The 9,435-nt window shown below is 38.5% G+C and overlaps 1 protein-coding gene across 1 annotated transcript; it reads left to right on the plus strand.

Moving 5' to 3' along the window:
* The first annotated feature begins 6,675 nt into the window (after positions 1 to 6,675).
* On the plus strand, positions 6,676 to 7,611 carry LOC121934591 (olfactory receptor 5V1-like). The gene has a single exon (XM_042475195.1). The coding sequence runs from the start codon at positions 6,676 to 6,678 to the stop codon at positions 7,609 to 7,611; it is 936 nt and encodes a 311-aa protein (XP_042331129.1).
* Positions 7,612 to 9,435: the final 1,824 nt, after the last annotated feature.

Here is a 9,435-nt window from a genome sequence, read left to right on the forward strand (position 1 = left end):
CTAAATACTGTAAAGGGACATGCTCTTTGAAGTTAAATAGGGTCATCCCTGGTTAGTCCTTGGATGGGAGACTGCCAGTGAATACTAGGTGCTGTAGGCTATATTTGAGAATTCCAAGGTAATGGGAAGCCCGCTCTGAACAAATCTTCCCAAGAAAGCCCCATGATGGGTTCACCTAGGGTCACTATAATTCAGAAATGACTTGAGGTGCACAACAACAACAACAACAAACAGATTTATCATGTCTACTTTGTTTTCTTCTATTTTGGCTGACATTCAGTCAACTAGCTTAATAAAATATGGACCACTTCTATTTTGTTTTGGTTTGTGGTTGTTGTTGTTGTTGTGTGTGTATTTATTATTTTTAATGGTTTATTTATTTATTTATTTAGGTATTTATATCCCGCCCTTCAGCCCTAATGGCTCTCAGGGCGGCTTACAATTATTTTTAATCAGACAGTTCCCTGCCCTCAGGCTTACAATCTAAAAGACATGAAACAAAAGGAGAATGGAATGGTGGAGGGAAAGGGGATGAGGTCCAGTGGTTCTTCTCTCCCTCTAAGGCCTGGACCAAAGCAGATGGATTGGAGGGAGGGCTCTTCCTTCTTCTAGGCTAGCCCTGATGGAGCTGGACCTGCCTGGTGAACTCCCTCTCAGGCCGGCAGATGGCAGTTATGGAGAGTGGAGTCTTGTTGTAAAAACCATTTTGGTTGATATAGTGGAGGCATCTGCAGGCAGTCATTAAGGCATAATGAGAGTCTTCGCTAAAGATTCTTATGAAGACTCCCATCAATCATACTAGCATTGGTCTTTGATGCAGGGACCCATGCTTATTTTTGAGACAGTGACAGCCAGTTTGATACTTTTCTATAGTGTAACTGTGGGACCTAAGAAGGCCATGTTCAAATTGCCACTGAGCCATGAAAATCACTGGGGATTTTCAGCCAGTCTCTCTCTTTCTCCCTCATCTTGTGCTATCTTTGTACTGTTGTGAGAGTTATATCAGGACAATCAGAGTCATATTTACCACCTTGAGTTCATTCAACAAAATGTGGAATCTACATATTATTTGTTTTTGTCTGCCTTTAAGTCATTTCTAATATATGGCAACTCTAAGGTGAACCCATCATGGGGTTTCTGAGGCTGAGAATGTGTTACTCACCCAAGATCATGCCGTGGGTTTCTATGGCTGAGTGGGAAATCAAAGTCTGGTCTTCAAAGTTGTAGTCCAACACACAAACCATTACATCACATGGGCTGTAAATATATCATGGAAAAGAATAATGAATAAATAAATAAATGAATTTTTTAATGGTATCTTGCTTTTCTACTAAAATAGGTGGCTTACACATCAGAACAAAACTAATACAATACATAATAAACAGTACATAATAATACTTCTTACCCCCCCCCCCCCTTAAAAAGGAATTAAAGTTGTCACAACCTCAACGCAGCTTCTGGTTGCTTTGGGGACATGCATCATCTAAATGTCATGTCCCCAAAGTGGTGGGAAGTCACTTCTTTTGGCCTATGTGTTCTGAGACTATGACTTCAGATGTTGATGGACTTCATCTCCCTGCAGACCTACCCAGCACAGCCAATTCATAGAAGATTCAGTCTAACAATGTTTGGAATGCTACATAAATCCTGACATATCTTGATAGGTGTGAGGCAGCTTCATTATGGGGAGGCAATGTTACTCTTCTTAAGTCTCTGAGATGAAGCAGACAAAAAATAAACTGGAAGAGCACCAGCTAAAAATAAACCTGCGCTATTAAGTGTCCAGTTATGTCCATGGTGAGAGAAATGAGACTGACAACTGGGTCAAAGTAAAGGAGCAAAATACTAATTACGATTCCATTTCAGCAGCACTTCAATCCATTACAAGTTCTTTGGTGGCTCCGTTCCTCATATAATGGTATTAATTCTGAAGTGAACAACATAGTCATTCTTTGTGATTTATTTCTCCACAATCTAGTGAGCTAATTGCAACATTTCTGCTAAAACACATTTCAGAAGTCATACAAAGGGAGAGGGTTCATTGTTAATGAGAACATATTCATTAATTTAATGAGTTCTGTTCCAAGCCCACAAAGGGCCTATTATACAAAGTCCAAGGATACCAACACACAGCTACCTTCTAAAATTATTTATCTATAGCCATTGCTACAAAGTCCAAGGATGCCAACACACAATGACCTTCTAAAATATATGGGAAATGAAAGAGAAATGGTCAAATCTCAGGTTCAGTAAACAGAGCGATCTAAATGAGAACATACTACCAAGAGTACCTTTCTTGATATCTGCTGCATAGACTGAAGGAAATTGGATAGTACAATGTAATTCATGAAGTAATAATGTGTTTTGTTTTGTTTTTACAAAAAGTAAATGCTTTTACTTTTTGTAATCTTTTTGCTTTTTGTACTGCTGCTGCTCCTGCTCCTGCTGCTCCTGCTGTTCTTGCCACCAGTTTAAATGCTGCATCCAGACTTATAATAAAATAAAAGAATAATAATAATAAATTTTCTATTTCTATCCCACTTTTTGCCGAGCAATCAAAGCGGCGTACAGCAAGTTAAAATACAAGTTAAAATACAACCATATATACACAGTACCCCCCCACTTAAAAAAAGATTAAACAGTATAAGATTAAAAACCAACTAATCAAAAATGATGTATTCCATATAATGAAATGTATTCCAAAGGAGAAATAGGATAGAAGAGATTGTAATGCATATTTAACTAATATTGTATGATATATCCCACATATTCCATCTAGCTTTTCCCAAATGAAAGCCAGGACACTTGTGGCCATGCTATTTCAGAATATTTTGTGGGTGGCAAAAGTATTTAATGAGAAAGAATGGATAAACATGAAGATGCCGCAGAAGGTCGATTTTGTCTAAGCGTACTGGGAAGGGCAAAATTCCACTTCTCTTCCCCTTCCTCCCTCTCTCCAGTTAATTGAGTTCAGACTACTTTTGCACTTTGAACTCTGCTTGCAGCACCTGAATTAAGGACAGAGTGGAAAGTGGGAGGAGGAAGGAAAAACTGCGGCCTTTTAAAAGCAGAGTGATGACAGACTATTAATTGGCACTCTCCCTGCCAAATTGGGAGAGTTTGCGGGTATGTTATCCATTTCTCAAGCAAAGTGGCTGTAATTTTCATTGGGACTGTGATAAAAAGCTGGGGATAGTTACAAAACACTCAGCTATTTTCTCATCTGCCACAAGTATAGTGTCTCAGTATACTGAGATATCACACTGGGGAAACTGTTGATGTTGTGATTGTCCAGCTCCCAATTTGACCTTTTTTTTTCAAGAAAATCTATACAAAACCAATTATCTCAAACATAGACAGCACCCTGTTAGTGATGATATATGTAGATAGGAGTTGTGCTATGTATGAGGAGTGAATTTTTTTGACAATTTGAAATGTTTGCATCCATCTGACTGCATCATAAGCTGTGTTGCACTTGTGGACCATTGTGCATGTCATAGTGCATTACAGTAGTGTTTCAGTGTGCATTGCCTCTATGTCTTTCCTTTGTGCATTGCAACTGCGCAATGGATTGTCAACCATGATCATTGCCCACTGATTCATCTACATAATGCTTTATTCAAATTCTGCATGGGTTGTTTAATGTAAACCCACCAGTTGATATTTATGCTACACTGAACTGATCATAATGTCTTTCATCAAAGGAGGATATTTATTTAGTTGATGTACTGCCTTTCTCCCAACATGGAACTCAAAATACTTGGAATCATTCTTGTATGAAAGAACCACCACCCGTCTCCCAGCTGCTCTTAGTCGAAGTATAACTCCATCCAGGTAGATAATCTGCCCAATTTCCAATCCACACTGCCTCCATTTTATTGGGATTCAGCTTCATCCAGCCCTTTACTGCATACAGGCCTACTGTTGCAGCGCCTTCACAGCCCCAGCTGACTTGGATGACAAGGAGAAGTAGAACTGAGTGTCATCAGCATAAAGATAGTACTCGGTGCCCAGACTCCTAATAACCTCTCCTCATGGCTTGATATAGAAGTAGATATGGAAGGCAAAATGGAACCATGTGGCACCCCTCAGCACAATATCAAAGAGGCTGAACAGGATTCCCCAGTGCCATTCTTTGCAACCAGCCTTGCAGATAGGAGTGGTGCCTCCTACAATCAAACACATCTGGAAGTAACGTAGTGGCCTACCCAGGATATAAATTGATAGCAGTCTACAGTGGAGCAATTGTACAATAAAGAGAGAAGAATGATGTAATCCCCAAGACAGTATTCTCCTCTCCTTCTTCTGAATTTCACCTCCCTTTAGATTTGCAGAGATAATAAGTATGCCTGCAATAAATGTACCATGCAAAGCATTGTGAGAAACACTTTTTCCCTTTATGTACTTCCTCACAACAAGCTGTCGTCGATGATTATGTAGTTGGAAATTCTCCACTAAAGCTTAGAAGGTAGGGAAAGTGTTGTCTGTTCATTGGAATAGTTTTGAAAGATATTGAACATTTGTTTTCTATGTATAAATTCTAGTGCTCTGAAAATGAATTTCTCAAAACCGAAAAGAGATAACCAAGTTTATTTCAAAAGAGATGGCCTATCAGTTTTGCATGCATCCTTTCTGACATTTGCCATTAATTAAAACATTTAGAAATGAGGTTTACTGATAAAAAATCCATCTATAGCTATTAATTAACACACAAGTGAATGGTTGATAATCTAATAAATGAGGAATGGAGCATGTTGTATCTGACTAGGATAGCTGGCAACTATGAACAATCAATTTTGGTTGTTCCAGGGTCCCCCCCGCCTTGCCCCCATTGTCTTCAAAAATGAGATGAATAAACCTTCTTTCATGGCAGGGATTCTTCACTCATTCCCATCCTTCACTTCTAGCTTAGAATGAGAAAGGCTTAGCATTGACTTCCTTGTAATTTCTTTCAGTTTACACAGGCCTGTTTTTGAACAGCCAGAATTTGGAGTTTGGGATAATAGGAGAAATAACCTAATATATTTAAAGTTATTAATTGTATCAAATGCCAATAAAATACTATTTAATTTATAAAGCTTTTAAATAATAATAATAATAATAATAATAATAATAATAATAATAATAGGTTGGTGCCTGTAATTCTCCTGGTATCTTTGCTCATATGGGTTACTGGTCTGTTGTCTTTCCTTCTCTATTCCCAACACTTGATCTGCCCCTTTTGATGGTCTGTCATTTCTGGTATTTGGGCTGGGATGTGGTTTCTTTTCCTCAAAGCTCCCACAGTAGGAACTTCATAAACTTTATTTTCACCCAGATTTCTGATGATGGTCTTAAAGGTGGCTTCATCTTTAAGATGGCTTTATCTTTGTAAAGAACCTTTCTAAAGTGTATCCACAGCTGAAATACTCTGTATTAGCACACTAAAGCACACAGAAGGAGAAATGTAATATAGGAAGCTGTCGTTGGATTTTGGTGGACACTGGATAGGGGAGAGTTACTGAGAAATTATATCTGCATACATCTAGCCTTAATACTTCTTTTTATGAAAGAAAATATGTGATCAAATAGGTAAAAAGGTAAAGGTTTTCCCTTTGATGAGATTGTCTAGTCATGGCCAACTGTAAGAGGTGGTGTTCATCTCTATTTCTAAGCTGAGGGAGCCAGTGTTGTCAAAGACGACTCCATGATCATGTGGCCAGCATGACTAAACACCAAGGCACATGGAACCCTGCTACCTTCCCATCCAAGTGGTAGCTATTTATCTCCTTGCACTTTTAAATGCTTTTGAACTGCTAGGTTGACAGAAGCAAGTAGAGTATTCTGCATTTTTGGAAGATAGAAGATAGAAGAAATAAAGAATTCATGCCAGTTTTTTTTAAATAGGAATTTACAGTAACAAGATTCTCAAAGGATTTCACAGTCAAGAAATAAATAGGCAGATGGATAGATTTTTTTCTTTTTCTCTTTCTTTAAAATAAATATATTGAAACAAAAACTGATGTATTTGTTCATCTAAAACTGGGGCTTTGAGTGACAAACTCATAAAAGTCTGGGTTTGAATCACTATATATTCCAGCATATTGTGCTGAATTACTGTCTCCAGCCCTTCTTCTCCACTGTTGAACTTGATATCACTAACAGCTACACTGTAGGCAGGTACAACATGACCTTCTGAATGTATTGAATTTGGTTAATACAAGTGTGTGTGTTTGGGAGGAGTAGAATAAATTCCAGTTCATTTTGTAAGAATGTACAAATATTTGCAAAATCCTTTATATTCTGCATGAAATAAGTTGAGGTTTAAGATAATTCAAATGCAAATGAATGTGAAACTGACAGATTTTACTGTCTCTAGAAATAAACCAGATAAGAGTCTATGTAGAAGCATCTTCTGGGACATGACAAAAGTATGTTCAAGTTTTAAATTTACATGCAAAAAATACATTATCATGCCCACATTTATTTATTTATTGAATTTATAACCCACATTTCATTCAAAACATGATTCACATGCAGATAATTTATGCATTATGTATAAAGTTCACGATCAGTTGATTTTTTAAATATAAATCCATAACCAAGTTACCCACTTTTACAAACCTGTCATCTCTCACTCTATTGCTGTTGTTGTTGTTGCTTCTGTTGCTTTTTTAGGTAAAGAATCCTAGGCTCATGGAAGGTCAGAACAGAAGCATTGGATTTATCCTTCTAGGATTTACTGGCAACGTAGAGATGCAAGGGGTGCTCTTTATTTTATTTTTCATCATGTATACTATGTCTCTGCTGGGGAATGCCTTAATAAGTATCACAGTCAGGCTTGATTCTGCTCTTCATACACCAATGTGCTATTTTATTGCCAGTCTCTCTTTAGTAGATATTTGTTATACATCTGTCACGGCCCCTAAGATGCTGGTGAACTTTCTTTCTAAAGACAAAGCCATCTCTTTCATTGGCTGTGCTGCCCAACTGTATTTCCTTCTCTTTCTGGGAACCACAGAATGTTTTCTTCTAGCTGCCATGGCATATGACCGCTTCTTGGCCATCTGCAACCCTCTGCGCTATTTGTCCATCATGAGTAAGCAGCTGTGTGTTTGGCTGGTGGCTGGGTCATGGGTCAGTGGGATGGTGCTCTCACTAGGACAGACAAGCTTGATATTTGCTCTCCCTTTCTGTGGGGACAACCGGCTCAACTATTTCTTCTGTGATATCCCTCCACTTTTGGGGCTTGCTTGTGGAGATATAACCATAAATGAAATCACTGTCTTTTTGGCTGGGATGCTAATTACTCTGATTCCATCTCTGCTGATCCTTGGTTCCTATATACACATAATCAGCACAATTCTGAAAATCACAACTTCCAAGGGCAGGCAAAAAGCCTTCTCCACCTGTTCCTCACACCTCATCATCATCATTTTGTTCTATGGGTCTGCAAGTACCATGTATCTAAGACCTCGGTCTAGCTACAGTCTCGAAAATGATAAATTTCTAGCTCTGCTGTACTCCATCATCACCCCAACACTCAATCCCATCATTTACAGTTTGAGAAGCAAGGAGATAAATGATGCTCTGAGAAGGATGTGTTCAAAAGGATTTAATTTCAACATCTGACTAAGTGAAATTAGGCTTCTTCAAAGTGGACATTTCTTACACTATGACATATATTTAATATGTGGAGATTTTAAGATGGCCAGGAAGGGGGGGGGGTGTAAGAAAAGTATAATCTCAGTATTGTTAAAGTTGTTTGATTGGTTCTTGCAAACTAACAATGGAATATTTTTTCAACAGTGGCAGAAGGAAAGCATTTCAAGGGCAGCAGGTTAGCTTAGAGGAAACAACCAGCTATATGTGGCTTATGCAGCAGTTTCTACCAGCTCCTGTTGGCTCCGCTTGCCACCCCCCTGCATCTGTTGTCTGAATTGGCTGCCTTTCTCTTCTTAACTTTATAGCCATTCCAGTAAGGGAAATTAAACTAATGAATATGTTGTCTGAGGTTATCTGCATTGCAGCAGTACTGGGTAGAAATGTATTCATTTTGTCAGGTTATTAATGTAAAGTTAGTTCTGCTGAGCTATACTTTTTAAAAAATTAATATTGAGTTTAATAAATGTTAATGCATTTTCTGTTATGTATGCATTGATACCAGCACTTCTGTGTAACTGAAAAGCAGTTTAAAGGATATTCCCAAACCCTCAGAGAGTTCAAGCAGGACTTGCTCACACATAAAAATGTATAGCAGTGGTGGGGAATCAGTTTTCAGTGGTAGGCCAGAGTCTTCCTAACACCCTCTCTATGGGCCATATGTTATTAATGGTGTTGTCACTATTGTCTGGCTGAAACATCACCTGGAGTTCATCTTCTTATCCACATGAGAAGATTGAGTGGATATTCTGGTTGACTGCACTTCAAACCCATTTCAACCTCAAGAGAAGGAAGCTAGAGCAGAAGGGGGAGAGAGGATCTATGGCGTCAGAAATCTCCCTTTCCTGCCCAGTTTTTCCCATCCAGAGCTTCAGTAGGAGTGGTTGCGGCAATAGAGACATCTAAGCATGTTGGATAATGGACACCAGAAAAACAGTCTTGGAACAGAGAGTTGTTCTTGCCTTCTGTATAGGATTTCATCCTATGATTTGATCCTCCTTCTGCAGCTACATCCCTATAGCCAGACACACAATGATTAGAGCAGCACTGACACTCCTGGAGGTCTGCAGTGGATCTCAGCACTGATTGCATTGTGTGCCAGCACCTGAGAAAGGGCATCCATTTTGCACACATAACAGAATTCCAGTTTGCATGTGTTGAAGTGGATTGGGCCCAGCAAAACCTACGTCATAATAAACTTGTTTTTTGTAAAAATGTAATAAACATGATGGATTTGGGGGGCTGTTTTGTATAAAAATATACTCTTTTGCTCAATCTTTTCACATCTCCATTCCTTTTTGTATTTATTTATTAAGTTCTAAAGTTTCACCCTAGTGGCTCAGTCTATACAGTCATGCCTCTGTATCCATTGATTTTGTATCCACAGATTCAACCACCCACAGCTTGAAAATATTTTTTAAAAATCTCAAAGTAAGCCTTGATTTTGCCATTTTATATAAGGGACACCATTTTACTTTATATAAACTGGGACTTGAACATCCACAGATTTTAGTATCCATGAGGGAAGGGGTCTGGCAGACAAATCCCAGGAGATACAAAGGCCCATTTGTACAAATATCTACAAACCAGGATATGCTTGCAGCTTGTGGACTGAACAAGAAAGAGTTCCCCTCTGCTTTAGCAGGATAACATACTCTCACTCAGTTTGGACTAGATACTTACACTGCATGCATGTCTAGAACCATTCATAAAGGGTTGGGATGATTTTTTGGTAAATAGATTAAAGTCACATTTAGGCCTAATCCAATATATTTTGCTACCTGAGTCAAAAGG

This window comes from Sceloporus undulatus, chromosome 6 (assembly GCF_019175285.1).
Source record: "Sceloporus undulatus isolate JIND9_A2432 ecotype Alabama chromosome 6, SceUnd_v1.1, whole genome shotgun sequence".
NCBI classification, from domain to species: Eukaryota; Metazoa; Chordata; class Lepidosauria; order Squamata; family Phrynosomatidae; genus Sceloporus; species Sceloporus undulatus.

Bases quoted from the DNA above. Each gene is read 5' to 3' on its own strand.
- LOC121934591 (XM_042475195.1), top strand. From the start codon at position 6,676: ATGGAAGGTCAGAACAGAAGCATTGGATTTATCCTTCTAGGATTTACT.